Raw genomic sequence first — 17,950 nt, 5'->3', positions numbered from 1 at the left:
TATACAATGAAAGACTCTAATCTCTAGTCGATGTGGGATCTCCAACAGTGTTTAAATTAATTTTTTTAGTAAATACAAAACAATTAAAATAACCTATATTTATATACAAAATATATGATGGAATAACTATTGATCTTTCTTAGATCACTGGGTACAAATTATGATTTAGAGTTGAATTTAGTTATATGGATAAAATTATTCTTCTTAATATCTCTCATTTATCTTCCTTTACTTTCTCGCATATGACCAAACAAATAAAATAATTACTTGATTGAGTTATTTCCTAGTTCTACCCATTTAAATAATAAAAAAAATCGCTTGAAATTACTTTAATTAAAGTTTTCTTTATATTTTTCACTATTTTTTTCCAGTGTCACTTTCTATCCACACGTAGTTTTATAATGATGATGATTAGGAGAAAATACAAAATTATAAGAGGTTAAACTTGTAAAGTGCAATTTACTTAAGGATGACATATTTTCTCGTCACATTTAGTTTGTTAACTTATGAAGCATGAAACTCGAACTCTTCTCTTAAATTATGTGTTGGTGTCTAACATGTATATGTGAAGTATCCGATTTAAAAAATATTAATTTTTCAAAATTAAAATTTTATTGTATAAATTATTATTATGATTATAAAAATAAGAAACAAATTTTTGTGAAACAGTTAGAAAAACATCTTTCTACTTTAAAAAATAATCTAGAACATATTATTTACATAAATTTTTATTGTCAATTTATATAATATATAAATATGTATTCCCTTATTCTATATTTAAGAGATTATTTGATTATCAGATTATCAGAATTAGTGGTGTGTTCTACGATGTACTGGAAGTTGGACCACATGGTATGCATGCATGCATTTTTTTATTCCCTTTTGGCTACTCCGATGATTCAAGACATCACTATCATAATAGAAAAACATTCTTCAACTAACTCCGAAGAAAACTATGTTTAATTAACTGAAATGACAGCTAAAGTATACAAATCAATTCTTAAAACACTTATTTACAACACAAATTTCCTCTATCTCTTCCAATTAAATCAACCATTCTATCATTCACTTCTCTCCTCTTCTAAAGTTAAAAAATTGGTATAAAAAAAATAGTCTGCAAGTAGAATTACCCTGCATTTTACACTTGGGAAAAATCTAATGCTGATCAAAGATCAGACATCATGGAAATGATAATTTCCTGCCACATATCACTTCGACATTTTAGCCTTAAATTCAGCAGCAGCAGCTTGAGCTGCAGATTTGGTCAGTGCTGTAGGTTTTATAACACTCTTAGGATTCAAAGCCTGTCGAAGCTTAAATGCAGCCCATGCAGTCCCCACAGCATGACCAGCAGCATCCAATCCTTCACTTGTTGCCTTTGCAGCTTCTTCTCCATATCTGCAAGTGTTCACGTTGCCAAAATGCTCACAAACAGTTACAAAATAACAAGATATGCACATTCTCAAGCATCATACATTCTTGTCATTATAGCATCAGAGCATGACCAAAGATCTAGACAGTATCATCAAATTCAATTATACCTGATTTCATACTTTCTCCTATAGGTATTTTAACATAGATAGTTCATCTATTGACTTTACCTATGAGTGACAAGCTCGGTTGTAACAGTGTTTGATGTTGACATGACACTTTTTCCTGCTACTTCAACAGCATCGCAGACTTTGCCTATTTACAAAAACATCATCAGTATAATAACTGACTCAGTAAACTATACATAGTACCTACTAAATAGCAGGATCAGGCCTGGTTGATCTTAGAGCCCAAACATGTGAAAATTTGTCGAGCAAATGAACAAGAATGTCTAAAGACTGATTCTGGAAGAGACTCCAACCAAATTTATATGATTCTACATTTCCTTCATTACCTTATTTTTGTGAGCCATTTCAAACCAAATTTTCTGTTTTGTTGTTTAGCCTGACAGAAATTGCTTGTTTTTTTAAAACCACTGGAATATTACTAAAGCTATCCAATACAACATACTCAGAACGTTCTTAACAACTACAAAAACACTTTTCAAGTTATTTTTGTCTTTCGAGCCTTTGCGCATGTGTGATAGCTTCAATGCTCTACACACATGTATAATTTGTAAGAAAAAAAAATATATTTTCCTTTCTTTTCCCTAATTTTCTTTGCTTTTCAAAGAAGATGGAAGGTTTTCTATTTCTTTCTCTGCTAGGGGATATTTGCTTAGTGCTTAGAACTCAAACAGCATCACAGTGATGGTTAGGATTAAGATAACTGACATACTGAATCCATCCAATGATGCAAGCACAACTTCGCCAGGTAGAAAGCTGAAAAATTTCTTTCCCGCTTTTGAATTTGCCAGTGAGCTAGTAAAATATCCAGAGACCTTCACAACCCCAGTGAGGACCCCATTTGCTACACTCTCTGTCATCTGGGTCATTCTCTTAACCCTGTATAAACATCAATGCAAAAGACAACATCAGTTATTATTTGAAGGTTCAGGTTCAAACAGAGTAGCAGACCAAGAAAACGAACAAAAAGCCATGACAACCTAAAAGTCGCAGACTAAAAACTTTGTCTAACAAACATTGAACAGAAAACATAGTACGGAAGAGTGCTGAAAATGCCTTAAATCATCATCTATTGTAACAAACAAAAGCAACACAGAGAGAACAAATTGAAGCTGAGTAACTAAGCAGAAGAAGATTAATTAAGAGACAGCGACCTTTGGATCCGCTTCATGGTTTCGGGACTAATCTCTTCCTGCGAACCCTTTGCCATCCTTGTCTTCATGATCTCATTCCCCCACCGCAACCGTTCCACCGTCACATCCCCACACCACAAAATCCCCTTCACCAGTTGTCCAGAACCAGCCGCAATAAGCTTTGCAGCAGTTCCACTGTAATCCTCTACATTAGGAGCCAACGTGGTCCAGTACATCGCACACTTCTCCTCCAACATCTCCTTCTTCTCCTCCGTCTGCAAATCCGCCGGCGATATCTCCGTCGCCACCGACGCATCCAATGCCTCCCCCTCCTTCTTCGCATTCTCCGACACCTTCTGCACCGAGAAAGCACTGCATTCCTGAAACACCTTATCCAACTCCTTCACCAAATTCTCCTGCCCCTTCGACGCTATCGTTAAGCCGTAGCTCAGCACGCTGGGAACAGAGTCCTTGTTCTTCTTCTTCCGGTTCCGGCGGAGGTTGAAGATTCCTCTTTTCTCCTCCTCATCACTGGAGGAATCTGATTTGGATTCGTCCGGCATGTGGAGGGAGAAGAAGTAATGCGAGTCGTCGACCTTGACCGCCGCCTCGTCCTTCGCCAGGGGCCACTGTATGTCTCCGACATTGGCATAAAAGGCGACGATATTCGTCCCCTGGCGGAGGCAGATGATGGTGAGGTCGCCGCAGGCGAGCTCCACGCTGCATTCTTTGTCGATGAGGTGGAGGATGGCGCCGGGGACCTTGATGAGAACCTCCTCGGCCGCGAGCGGCGGGGCGGAGGGGCTGATGTTGTCCGGGAGGAGGTTTCCGACCTCGTCGATTTTGGGGTAGAGATTGGAAGAAGGGTTGGAAGAGCATGTTTCGGGGTTTGCATCGATTATTACCTGCGGATAGAGACAGTTTTTCTGGTTGGGGTTTTCAGATGCCATTGCTGAACGGAGTTTCAAACTTCCAACTTCCAAGGTCGTTAACCGTTGTGTGGATTTGGAGTTCAACCAGAAACGGAAAACAAACTGATAACGGAAAAACGACACGTGGCGTTTAGCGAAATGATTCGTTAACTGCCGCGTCGATGTCGCTGCGAACTGATTTTGTTTTGTTTTTCTGAGTCCGCTAGGTCACTGCTATTTTTTCTTTACTAAGTAATTGGTAATATTTTTTAATAAAAATTATAACTAGAAATGTGTTCAAACTTAAATATATTTTAAGATTTTATAATTTTATAATTTCTCTATTAATATTTTAAATTAATGAATGGTTGATTTTTAAAACATAACTTATTGCCTTGCAAATCATTGTAGAACAAGTTTCCCAAGTTTATTAAGAGAAATCTAGAAAATTTAGAGTGCAACTTTAACTTCATGATACAAAATTTATACAAAATTCAATAATGGCATCAATTATTTGTTAATATTAATAATTTCTCTATCAACAAAAACTAGAGAAAGTAAGATTAACCTACATGGATAAGAAAGAGATAAGATCTACGAACTCATGGCACTGTAAAATTTGTATATAATTTCGAGATAAACACAGTATTTATAAGAAAATGATAAAAAATGGCAAGAAGAAAATATGTTTCTTATTCTCTTATGTGTATATTACATCAGTAATGTATAGGAAATATATAGGGAGTTTCTCTCTCCCAAATTACAATCTAATTAGGTAGGATACTAATTATGAGATTCTATAATTATTAAATTAATTGCATATAATTGGGTACAATATCGTCAAATATTGCATACAATAATTGCATATAATTTTATAATTATTATTTCCTTAATACTCCCCTCAAGTTGGTAGGTGAAGATCAAGAATCCCCAACTTGTGTCGTAGCGTAAAAAATCGTTCCTTGCCCAATGCCTTCGTAAAAATATCTGCGAGCTGATATTGTGTCGGTACATATGAAGGACTGATTATCCAGCTTGTAATTTTTCTCGCACAATGTGGCAGTCTATCTCAATGTGTTTTGTGCGTTCATGAAATACTGAGTTTGCTGCTATATGTAATGCCGCTTGATTGTCACAGAAAAGTTGAGCTGGCAAGTTACATGGCACCTTTAAATCCTGCAACAGATATCGCAACCAAACTATCTCCAAACAAGTATTGGCCATTGCGCGGTATTCTGCTTCCATGATCTTGATACGTTTGTCTGTTTTTTTTACTTCCATGAGATAATAGATGAACCAAGAAAAATGCAATATCTCCGAGTTGTCTGACAACCTCCCCAGTCTGAGTCACAATAAGCTGTCAATGTCAGATTGTTTTCGGATGACAATAACAATCCTTGTCCTGGTGATCCTTTGATGTACTTTAGAACTCGAATTGTGGCATCTCAATGAGGTTTCCGTGGATCCTGTATATATTGACTTAGGGTCCGAACCGAAAATGCTATGTCAGGTCGAGTAACCGTGAGGTATATCAGTCGTCCCACGAGTCGCCTGTATTTGACTGGATCCTTTAATAACTCTCCATCGTCTGGTGTGAGTTTTAGGTATTGTTGCATTGAAAATTTGTCTGGACGAGCATCTGTGAGTCCCGTATCCTGCAAAATATCAAGCGCATATTTTCTTTGGGACATGTAAATACCAGCTTTGGAACGGGAAAATTCAATCCCTAGAAAATATTTTAGGTCTCCAAGATCTTTAATGCGAAATTGTTATAATAAACAATCTTTAACACGCTGAATTTCTGTCAAATCATTTCCTGTCAGAAGAATATCATCCACATAAATCAAAAGGGCAGTAAATGATGAGTTATTCTGTCGTGTGAATAGAGAGTAATCTGTCTTGGACGGTTGAAATCCTACAGATTTAATCACATGAGAAAATGTTGAAAACCATGTTCGAGATGCTTGTTTGAGACCATAAAGGGATTTGTTGAGTCGACATACAATGTTCTCCCCCTGTCGATGATGTCCGGGTGGCAAGTCCATGTAAATAATTTCATGCAATGTGCCATGTAAGAAGGCATTTTGCACATCTAGCTGGTGAGTAAACCAATTTCTGACGGCTGCAATGGTGAGGAGACACCTCAAAGTTGTTAATTTTGCTGTTGGTGAAAAAGTTTCAGAATAGTCGACACCTTCAATCTGAGTGTACCCCTTTGCGACAAGGCGCGCCTTATATCTGTCGACGCTACCATCTGAGTTGTACTTTATTTTATAGACCCATTTGCATCCGATGGGTTTCTGTCCAGCGGGTAACGATGTCAAGGTCCACGTTTGATTTAGCTGCAAGGCGGAAAGCTCTTCGTCCATTGCTTTTTGCCAATTTGGATCAAGGATAGCTTGAGCATAAGTGTGAGGTTCTTTGGTGGCTGTGATGTTAGCAAGATATGCACTATGTGTAGAAGAAAATCGTGAATTAGAAAGAAAATGATGCATAGGATACCTGGTTCCATTCTGTCGGTTTTGGGCAGTGGTCGAATGATTGGCTTGGGATCCCGTTACGTAGTCTTGAAGCCAGGAAGGTTGGGTTGATGTGCGACTGGATCGTCGAACAGGAAGGTCGGTTGGAGAAGGTTTGGTAATGGGTGCTAAACTTCTTGGCATGGGAGAAGAAGGTTGGTCTACTGGAGGTTCAGGTGTGACGAGTAGGAGAATAAGGTTGGTTTGATGGAGGTTCAGGTGCATTGTGACGAGTAGGAGAAGAGGGTTGGTTTGATGGAGGTTCAGGTGTATTGTGACGAGTAGGAGAAAAAGGTTGGTTTGATGGAGGTTCAGGTGCATTGTGATGAGTAAGAGAAGAAGGTTGATCGAGTGAATGTTGGACAGGAGTGGGTAAGTCAATGTCAACAGTGGGCAAAATACCTTGTAATGGAGGTGAGGATTGTGTCTGTGACTGTTGGCAGAATGGGAAAACACTTTCATGGAAGATGACATCCCGACTTGTAAAAAAAGTGCCTGCATCTATATCAAATAATTTGTATGCTTTTTTACTGTGAGGATAACCAATGAAGATGCATTGTCGGGCACGCGGATCAAATTTTTGCTTAGGTGAAACAACAGTTGCGTAACAAAGGCAACCAAAAGTTGTTAGGTGAGAAAGTGAAGGTGGTTGATTATATAGTAGCTCAAAAGGTGATTTATTTTTTAATAAAGGTGATGGCAAGCGATAATGATATATGTGGCGGTTAAAACGCATTCTCCCCAAAATTCTAATGGTAAATTGGACTGAAATAGGAGGGCTCGTGCTGTGTTTAAAACATGTCTATGTTTGCGTTCTACTACCCATTTTGTTGAGGAGTGTAAACGCAAGTGCGTTGACATTCAATACCTTTTTTGAGAAAAAAATCATACATTGAAATAAATTCCAGTCCGTTGTCAACGCGGATGGTTTTATTAGATGCCTGAAATTGATTTTGTGCAAATGTAATGAAATGTTGGGTTTCAGATTTGTGATTCATAAGAAATAGCCAAGTACATCGACTATAGTGAGAAAAAAAACGTTTTCCAAAATGAGTTGGGGTTTTATGAGGATCCCAAATGTCACAATGCAATAGATTAAATGGAGAATGAGATTTTATTGTGCTTAAAGGAAAGGGTAGCCTTGTCTGTTTAGCTTTGGGACAAATACTACAATGATGAATGGGAATGAGATTTTTACTGTGGGATAGGTAGTAGGGAAGATACAAGTTGTAGACACGCTGGAGAAGGATGTCCAAGGCGCTTATGCCATAAATCAGGATCGGTCGATATTTGAGATGTGTGGGCTTGGTTTGGAAAAAGGGACATGTAGTATAAGCCTGCGTGTTGTTTACCCGAGCCAATCATCCTCCCCGTAGCCAAGTCCTGTAAAACGCAACCATGTGGAGTAAAAACGACACAACAATTTAGTGAACTGGTTATCTTACTAATGGACATGAGATTTAAATTAAAAGAAGGAACACAAAAAACATCTTTGAGAGTGATTTTGTCATTGAATTTAATTGTGCCAGTAGATGAGATGGGCGCAGTTGAGCCTGTGGGCAAATTAACATTTGAAATAAATGATGATGAAGTGTGTGTGAAAAATTGTGAATCAGATGCAATGTGATGGGTTGCTCCGCTATCCAAAATCCATGGTTTCGTAAAAACAGAATTAGAAGAGGAGTTATGGGCAAGCAGACCTGCAGAGCTAACAAACGTGTCATTTTACCGTTATTGTTGAGCGAGTAAATAGCCCTTGCCAATTGTTGAATTTGTTCGGCATGTTGTACGAGGTTTCTATCGAACTCGTTACTAGTGCCTTCTTTGCCAGACATGATTTTTTTATTTAGGGGATGAAAATGGAGAGGCTGTCAGGGCACCAAGATCAGTGCTCTGATACCATGTAAGAAAATGATAAAAAATGGTAAGAAGAAAAGATGTTTCTCTCTCCCAAATTACAATTTAATTAGGTAGGATACTAATCATGAGATTCTATAATTATTAAATTAATTGCATATAATTGGGTACAATATCGTCAAATATTGCATACAATAATTGCATATAATTTTATAATTATTATTTCCTTAATAGTATTCATTTCAATATTTATTATCCAAATATTTGATATTTTAGACATACTTTACGAAAAAAGAGATAAAATGCGATTTAGTTAGCTTTTTGTACTTAGAAATTGAAGACAAAAGATAGAAACATCAAACATGTTTATTTCACTGACAGAATTTTTTTCAATGTTTATTTCTTCAAATCAAATCATCAATGATGAGTTGAGGTATTTTAAAGTTTCAAAAGGAAAGTTCGTATTTCCATGGGGCCAAGCTCAACAACCAAATTAGGACTGCTGACAGGGGCACCCCTAAGTCCTTGAGGTTCTTGTCCTTTGTCTCCTTCAACCTTCCATGTCATTCTCTTCATTTCTGACTTCTCTTGGTTAGCTGATAAACTTACCTCCTTCAACTCCTTTATCTGCATAATAAAAACACCATCACCCATTACAACCAGAAATACAAAGTTTTATACCACAAAAGTGAATTCAATTCAAATTATATGCTAATCTAAGAAAGTATGTGCATCATCACAAAGACAAAGCAAAATGGGTAAACCCTTTTTCTTAAGGGTGAGAAGAAGATCTATATACCGTTTTCTTGGCAAACAACTTCTTCAGTTCAACTTTGGTTAGAGTTGAATACTCAGCATCTTCACTTGGCTAATCACATTGAAAACATGAGAAAATATGATATTAGAACTGAGAGATATTACAGTATTACATAATCCAACTGAATTACACTAAACATGTATTTAAGCAATTTGGCTCGGCTCATCTGAAGTTATATGTGATAAATATTTGTATAGACTAACCTCATACAAATGTGCCAAACGGAGAAGCACAATTCCACCTTCCAACTCCTGCAAAAGAAATTTGGTTAGAGAGAGAGATAGTCAGAAGTGTTATGGATATCCTCAGCATTTGATCTACCTCAAGAGTTATCAGAGCGACATTGGGAGGCAAGCTGTAATTTGGATCCATGATCGTTCCTTTGGTCAAATGTGAGGACTTCCAACTTTCCAAATTCTGATCAATAAACATCTCACAAGATATCATTAATATGGTGATGATTATAACTTCATAAGTGCATTCAACTGAGTCATACCTCATGTGTAAAGGCCAATAAGAATGGCGAATAGATTTCTTGACCAGTTGTACGGCGCCACCGTGCACCAGCTCCAAGTTTGTCTATGCTGATATAATAATTTCCTCTGACCTGATATGACAGGAAAAAAAGATATGGTATATATAGATAGAAGAAAGGAAAACATAGTCAATTTCTACTTTCTAGCTTTTCTATCAAGTTAGTGAAAGAGAATGTTTCAATCAACATCTTTCACAGAAGCAAACTGAATTTGTCACTCAATCAATAATAAAGAGGATGCCAAGAAATATAAATTAATTTATGAGATTGCCATACTGTTAGTCCTTCACATGTTTCGTTATTGTTCACGCAAACTTGTTCATCAAGTGGTTCCCCAACTCCTCGACTATCATCGCGAAGAATACGCCTTAAGTGGTAAAAATAGTGTTAATAGTTTGTTTGCAGTACAATACCTATTGATTTAGACTATAGAAGACAGCTTGAATACCTATGAAGCATCAATTCCACCTCACCATCTTTGATGCTAGCCCCACCAGTGGCACGATCAACTAAGACTGAGAACTCAGATTTCTTATCCTTGGTATAAATTCCAAGATTAAGCTGGACAGAGAAAAACAGATAGAACAGTTTTATATACATTTTATCAAGATTGTAGAAATCCATCAACTTTTAAGCAACAAAACTAAAATATGCTACTCTCTCTCTCTCTGAAGTTCTTCTATTCAATTTTCCACTCTTGCATGCCCTCACATTATCTACAATTAAAACCTGAAATCCTAATGAAATTAAGAGAGTTAAAGAACTTTACTGGGCAATAGTTTCCTGCTATTGGTTGAGTTACTTGAAGGGGCCAATCATCCCTATGATCTCGAACCTGCATGACATTTTGAAGGGTCATACAATGATACCACTCAATGTTGTAATTTTTTCTCCCTAGAGGATTTCATTATAAAGAGAAAAAAGAAACATATAAAATTACTCGTTTGAGAAAATCTCTGCCATTGGAGTCAGTATAAAACTCCTTGTTTGTGGCCATATTTGCTGTCATTCGTGTGATCACCTCTTTTCCTACTCCATCATCGGTAGGAATTGGCCCAATCTTCATAAATAAACTCAAGTCACAACCTTATTATTTGCTATTTTACTAGTAAGCCTGCGGAATCCATGTTAGGCCAATTAACATAAACTTCATGAGACCAGACAATCCAACTTACGGTGAATTCGACTTCAGCATGGTCTTTGTCTTTGTAAAGCCTAGTAACCTAAAAAGTAAATAAACAAATAGTAAGAAAAGGCTATTCATGACAAAGCAAAGGCATTCAAATATTCAATTAAAGTATCATTTACTATGAATTGGATATCTGTTATAATCTATAACTTAATGAACTTAAATTAAAGAAACGAGCTGCAACTTTTTACACTACAACGCTTTGTCTTTTCCTTCCAACAATGTGTAGGCTTTGATTATTGAATCACTAAAATTATAGTCTAAAATCAGTGCTAAATATCATCTAGTAAGATCCAGATAATGTGATATGGTTTCTGCCTTCTAGTATTGAATGCATTCACTCCGTTAAAGATTTGGATTGTGTATCACTTAACTTGCCTCAATAAAAGAAAGCTATAAGAAACATTAATACTCAGCATCCACTGGTGTGTCTTGAAATTCATAAATTTATTACAACATAGAATATATAGGACTAGACAATATAAGTTAAAAAGCATAATCTTTAACTGTGAAAGTGAAATACTTTTTGTGTGCTAGTCTTAATAAATTTGCTGGACTACTGACCTGATAAATCCAAGAGCTAAATTTCTGATGAACTTCATGAACTAGTGGTCCGCGGATTACCTTGATGGGAACCTGCACATCAAATAAATCAAAATGCAAATATAGAGATTATAGATGTAGTATTAGAAATATAAAAATCTTAAAAGGAAATTGAAAGGCATATAGTAAGACAATCAGAAAATAGCAAACCATGGTACTTTGTTAGAATTTGTTGTGAATATCTTGTGGCCCATTTAGAGTTTATATAAAGAATTCTATTTTATATAAAACTAATATCAGATGTTGCTAGATTCAAGGAAGGAACTTACTGATCTTGAAACGATAGTTGGAGGGGATCCATTAGGCCGGAATATATATGCACCAGAAGCCTGTGGAAGAAATCATACCATTGAAGCATACATTGTACTAAATTAATGTTATTGGAGTTGTGTGTGCAAATAAATCACATACCTGAGGATCATTATCACCCTCACTAGATCCATAATAGAGATAGCTTTGTTGAATAGGTATATCAACCTGGGAAAATTTTGAAAATAGTGAAATACTCTCCATCACACCCTTAGAAATATGTCTGGATATGGAATCAATAAAACTAAAATATAAGTGAGACAGTATGCCTTGAACATACTATTTCCATGCATTACTTTTATGCATATGAATTCAATAGAATATATTGTCAAGAATACACAAAATATAGCATAACAATAAATGGTCATGAGTAGAAACTTCTGTTGAATAAATGGTGAACAAATAAATAAAGAAATGGTCATGGAATATGACAATTTGAAGTTCAATGAGTGGAAACTACTGTGCAGCATGAAATTTGCAAAATACGTACTCCAGTTCTAGAATTATACATCCTTTTAAGTTGTCCAGAGGCTGAGGAAAAGGACATCTTTAAATTTCCGGGCCCAATGTCAATGGTGTCACCTTTCTGAGTGCCCAGGTGAGATAGGTTTTTTGTTCTGGACCCTTTCAAGTTGAAACAACAAAAAAAACATGCTTAATGCTAAAAAATAATAAATTTAATTTGAATACACTAGCTAGTATTGTAAAGGTTTTTTTATGCTATCACCAACAATGAAACTTAAAAATGGATTAGACTTTAAGTCTAACTCAACTTAATAAAATGAGATTTGCACCCGCTTATGTACAATAAAATGTTTTTATCTTTAATTGATGTGAGATCATAAGTGCGTGAACTTAGAAAATGGGAGAAAAGTGTAAGTTTACCTTTTCCCGTTGCTTTAGAAATGAAGTACGTGCTCCATCCAAGTGGAGGTACTGACGCCTGAAACAGAAGCCAGTACTTTGGGGCTTGTTTTGGTGACACCCCCAAATAAGCCTTCACATAGAGCTTTCTTAATTTTGTTGTAACATCATCCACACCCACATATTGTACTTCAATATTATTGCCCAGTGTGTCTTTGACAACAAGATTAGCATCATTAACCTAAAGCAAATTGCCACCTTTAAAGTGATATTGGAATTGGTTTGTATTATGATGTTGCAAGTAAATGATATGTACTCACTGGTATTTTGACAATATCAGTACGTTTCCATCCAAGTGGGTTATACGCCACAACTACCTGGAAATAATTATTTTTACCATATGATAGATAAAATTTAACCACAATTCCTTATCAAAGCTTAAGAAAATGTTACCAAACTCTTAGCGTCTGGAATGCCATCTTCTGTAGGAGGGCAGTAACTGATATTTAACAAATGACACTGCCAAAAGATCCAACAGTAGTGAAAAAAAATATTAAAGAATCAAGAATATGACTGACTACATAATCTATGTAGATAAATAAACATATGATGGTAAACAAGTCTTGTAGATATATCTTTAGCTGAAAGCCTGGACCATTGACACAACTGTCTTCAACATTTTTTTGGCAAGACAATTTGGACAAGAGTAACAAATATCAAACATAGAGAAACATTCTTTTCTTTGAAATTTAAACTTTACCTGGGCAAAAGCCGATGCAGGTGCTGAACATTGACCACTTGATTTCTTACTGGTAAGACAAGCCAAAGAAGAACTAACAACTGATTCAGCCTGTAAGAAATCATTGTGGTTTTGGAAACTTTAACTAGATAAACGAATCCAGGACACAAAATGCATGGTCAAATTTTAAATTTGCACAAGTTCTAATTCCTGACCTCAGAGACTCCAATAGCTAGTCGTTTGGCATAGTCATTAGTTGTATGCTGTTTGGCAGTGCCACTGACAGCATCATGGTGTTGTGCAATTCCTAGAGCATCTCCAAGACCAAAAGTATTGTATTTATCTGATTGCTTTCCAACAAAAGATTCAAGTTGACGCGTTGCCTACATCAAAATTTTAGCAATGTATTGTATTTAACTTTAACACTTGGGAGCAAACAAGAAAAAGTCCATCCAATTTTACTTTGTTTAGTACAAAGTATCATACCAAATAGTATCCACTTATCATCCTAACATATCGCTTTAAGGCTGGGCGACTCGTGAAATAGCCAGTCCAATAAGCATTAGCCCTATCAGCATACCTATATTATAAGAAAATGTGCATAAGTGGATGAGATAATAAGCTACTTTGCAAACAAAACAATAACATGTATATGCTTACGGGAAGTAATCATCAGTTTTCAGTGGCCAAGTTTGCTGAGCAGCATTTTTTGCATTGGTGTAAATAGATGGAGTGGAATACAAAGCATTTACTCTACCATCCTGAAGATTTAAAACACAGGGAACCATGCATTTGCACTCAGCTGATATGATCAATCAATACATGCATAAAAACCAACAGCTGGGATGCATAATAACTCATCACCTTATTAACATAGTGAATTAATTTATCCATTTGCTTGAACCAAGACTCTGCATATTGGTACTGGAAATCATCACCCATTGTCCACATTATATGGTTTGTCCTCGTCACATTTGCCTAAATTAATCACAAGCAAAGCTAGTTGGTATATGAAATGAGAACCACAAGCAAAGCTAGTTTTGTGACTGCATCATTCCCACTATAATGATACACTAATTAATCATTATGCATGTAAGGAAATTGCCACTCTAATGAAAATATTTTTTTATTACTTGGGTAATAGCAGCATCAATAAAGTCTTGGACACGTTTTTCAACGTTGTAGTCAAAAATAAGAGGATCATCCTGCAAAGTAAAAGGGAAGTTAAATATATAAGGCATGTGCATAAGAAACTATGCAAAATAGCATCAGCATTTGAGGTGTTGAGTGTTGGAACCTGCACAGGAACAACATCAATATCAACATTGTTGACTTCAAAGTTGAAACCATTTGGAGCACTATAATGAACAGGGAAAGCATTGGCAAAAATCTGAGCTGAAGAACCAAATGTTTTGGAGGCACGCCAAACAACTTCAAGAGACTTATCAGCTTTGCGCTTAGCTCTATCTTGATAATCAATTCTTGCAAAATGTACAGAATCAAACCCAAGCTGCATGCAGTGCCAAATTAAAACTGATTATTTATTTATTTATTAGCAGTCAAAATTATGCAATTAATGTGAAAGCACAATTCATTCTAGATAAAACTCAAAGTATCCCTACACATTATTAAATCATGGGAGAAGAACATAAACAAGATCATAAGAAGTTAAAATATATTACAACAACTAACTTATACATTTTCTTTTTATAATACTTTTTACTTTATTTAATTTTTTTCATAAACTTATTTTAATTTATCTATAAATTAATTTTAACTAATGGAAAAAAAACTAATTTGTTCTAATTTTATTTTATATTCTTACTATTTATAGATAAATTTATTAAAATATAAAGAAATTATCATTAATTAGAACAACCATTTATCCCTTCTTTTCTGTAAACGCATTTAAAAAAAATCAACTATATCAAATTACTTTTTTCATTATATATCTCTTTCAATAATTTTTTTATCTTTTATCTTAATTTGAATCTTTTTTAAATAATTTAAATAAATTCTTGGAAAATTAAACTATTTATTATAAATTTAAAATATAATTTATACATTCAAATATATTTATTCGCAATAAAATTTATCCATGTAAAAAATATTTATCATCCATAATTCACAAATAAATAAATAAAACCATCAAATAAATATTTAGTAGTATAAGTTCATTTAAAAATATTTTAAATTAACTAATTTTATTCAATAAAATCGTCAAAAGATAAAAATAAAATTCAACATTGTAGATATTTTTCTAAAATAATAAATCAATTAAAATATTGAAAAATAAAATTATTATGACATAATTATTATTCATTTGAGTTAGGTGTAAGTGTCTTTAACTTTATTTTTTATTAAATTTATATTAAAAATTTATTAAGTATTGAAAATATTTTTTAATTTTGATATTTTGTGATTTAACTATTGACAATTAGAAAAATAATTTTTACTTTTTAACAACTTTAATTTGGATCAATTCACTCTTTATAAAAAAAATGAATTTGGTCCTGAATAATAAATTTGGTGATGGATAATGTAGGTACCTCAGCTCCAAGAAGGTAAGCCTGCACAGCAGAGTGTCCAAATGGATCAATCTGCCATCCAACGGTTGGAGTCTTGTTAAACTCATCCTTAATAAATCGATGGCCCAAAGTGGTTTGATCAATCATGTCTATGTAGTGCGTTGCAGCTTCATCGTGCATGCACCAACCACCATTTCTGCCGACAAAAACACGTCAAAAAACACTTCTGCAACAATACAACAAGATTCCCTAATTTATCTCTTACCTATAGTTTTAGTTTGGACACTTTTCAAATGTTGAAGAAACTTAGCACACATCGATATTTATATGATATTCGTAAAACACGTAACAGAGAGACACCCACATGATATTCGTAAAATAAGTATCGGTCTAATTCAAAAAAATATTTATTGAATTTTTAAATTTTTTTTACAATTTTAATATAATTTTAAAAATAAAAAATATATTTATTTTTTAAAAACTTATTATATAAATTTGTATTATGATTAAAAATAAGTAACAAATATTTTAAATTCCATTATTAAAAAAACATTTTTCTACCAAAAAAATTAAAACATACTTCTAATCTATTTTCTACATTATAAATCTATGTCATGTTCTATATTTTAAACTATATTTTAAAAATTATATATATATATATATATATATATATATGTATATATATGTCTATGTTTTAAAGATTACGTATCTGTCTATCTACATGTGCTATCAATGTTCGTGCTAAAGTGTTTTACACCAAAACACACACGTGCTCGACCCCACAGAAAAGAAGCAAAAAAGCTTTTAATCTTTCAGAAAGATGAATGCAAATACAAATTAAAAAGTGGTACCCACATGATTTCTAGCTGCCCCGCATCCACAAGCTTTCTGACTTCTTCTTGTGTTTCTGGACTTTGTTCTACCCACCATCGATGGAAAAAGGCCTAACATTTTACCATTTACCACATTAAACCAAACCATAACATAATCTCCAATGTATGGATTACTCTATATACTTCGTTTTACCATTTCAGCAAACACAAACTTTCTATTTGGGTCTTTCTGAAGAGACACAACCACCGAGTCAAGCACATTCTCAACACATGCTCCCTGTTTCATCGAACACCTTGAAGTCAAACAAGTCCACAATTATATGCTCAAAATGAACACAAACGAATGATGTTGTTCTAACCTGGATACTGTTGTTTGATCCAACATAGTACTGGTCAACGGTTTTGAGCCAACCAACATCATCATGGGAGTGTGGAACCAGGTGAACATTCAACTTTGCTGGCACAATAGCAGCGCCGGTATTGTAGTTGATGTATTTGGTAGAAACCAGTGTTGCATAGAAGGAAAGCAGCAGAAAAGCAGAGAGAGCCTCTGCAGCTAAAGGGGTTCCCATTTTGCAGACTCCAAAACTTTGGTGTGTGTGAAGATTATGGCACTGAACTGATACTAAAGGAAAAGGATAAAACCAAAGCTTTGAAGAGACCCCACAAATAAAGTAATATAGTGTGGAGATTATGCCGGCCCTGGAACCTATGTGTTAAATAATTTCCATCTCTTTAACTCTTCTGTCAAACTTATTTGAAACTTTGAATTTCACAACTAAGAGTTTTGTTTTATTTTCAGTCTAACATTGTCACCAGCTTCACATTGGCTCTCTTTCAGATAAGTTTTGAGATAGAATTTTGGGTGTTTCCTCCAAGGTTACAGACATTGTTTCATTGTTTGTTTCTTGATAAAAGTTTCTTTGATAACAGTAAAAAAACATACATTTAACAACTGTGATTAAAGTGTGAAATGTATGTTTTACTGTCAATGACAAACTAATTGCTGCACTACTATAAAGGAAGTAAACTTACGTTTACCTATGACAAATATTTATAGGAAAATGATAAGTGAGTTGTATACTTGATTTGATAGATTTAAAAATAAATATATAATGAAGTATAAATTTATAATTAAATAATATAAAAAAGTATTAAAATAATAATATTGGGAGTTCTGGTTGTATAAAAAATTGAAATTGTCTGTATATCATTGTCCATATTTATAAGTTAATTTGTGTTTATAAAAAAATAAAATATTATGATGAAAATGCATTATTTGCAAAGAGAATTTTAAGAGAAATTCAAAATTATTGAAATTTACAACAATTGCTAAAATTAAATAATTTCAACATAAATTAAAAGTTTTCTTATTTTCTTGTTTCAAATTTATGTATTTTTTTCTTTATATTTTATTATCTTTAGCTCAATCACACTTGAGACTATTTTTCAGGTGAAGTTTATAATAGCTAATTTTAGTTAATGAATCTAAAGTTGAATTAGTAATTTTTGTATTTGATAGTAGGTGAATATTTCTTTTAAACAAGACAGTTAGAA

At 34.2% G+C, this 17,950-nt stretch overlaps 2 protein-coding genes across 2 annotated transcripts; both read right to left on the bottom strand.

Annotated features, from left to right (window-relative positions):
- Positions 1-974: 974 nt before the first annotated feature.
- LOC137805980 (Senescence/dehydration-associated protein-like protein) lies at positions 975-3,695 on the bottom strand. The gene is made up of 4 exons (XM_068605854.2): positions 2,711-3,695; positions 2,269-2,435; positions 1,602-1,686; positions 975-1,398 (listed from the first exon to the last, which is right to left on the bottom strand). Exons 1-4 carry the CDS (start codon positions 3,637-3,639, stop codon positions 1,209-1,211), a joined length of 1,371 nt encoding a protein of 456 aa, XP_068461955.1. The 5' UTR covers positions 3,640-3,695; the 3' UTR covers positions 975-1,208.
- Positions 3,696-8,324: 4,629 nt separating this feature from the next.
- LOC137808485 (Glycosyl hydrolase family 38 protein) lies at positions 8,325-17,207 on the bottom strand. The gene is made up of 28 exons (XM_068609622.1): positions 16,753-17,207; positions 16,587-16,670; positions 16,416-16,504; positions 15,582-15,756; positions 14,330-14,542; positions 14,166-14,237; positions 13,897-14,010; positions 13,693-13,793; positions 13,519-13,612; positions 13,248-13,415; positions 13,054-13,143; positions 12,747-12,812; positions 12,614-12,670; positions 12,315-12,534; positions 11,920-12,053; positions 11,532-11,597; positions 11,390-11,449; positions 11,082-11,153; positions 10,504-10,551; positions 10,269-10,388; positions 10,098-10,163; positions 9,777-9,889; positions 9,605-9,695; positions 9,290-9,400; positions 9,115-9,210; positions 8,997-9,044; positions 8,776-8,844; positions 8,325-8,603 (listed from the first exon to the last, which is right to left on the bottom strand). The coding sequence occupies exons 1-28, from the start codon at positions 16,963-16,965 to the stop codon at positions 8,415-8,417; spliced, it is 3,039 nt and encodes a 1,012-aa protein (XP_068465723.1). The 5' UTR covers positions 16,966-17,207; the 3' UTR covers positions 8,325-8,414.
- Between the last annotated feature and the right edge of the window lie 743 nt (positions 17,208-17,950).

The sequence above is a fragment of the Phaseolus vulgaris genome, chromosome 3 (genome assembly GCF_051622355.1).
Source record: "Phaseolus vulgaris cultivar YP4 chromosome 3, ASM5162235v1, whole genome shotgun sequence".
NCBI lineage: Eukaryota > Viridiplantae > Streptophyta > Magnoliopsida > Fabales > Fabaceae > Phaseolus > Phaseolus vulgaris.
The sequence above is the reverse complement of the archived record's forward strand: the minus strand, read 5'-3'. Positions and strand labels throughout refer to the sequence as shown.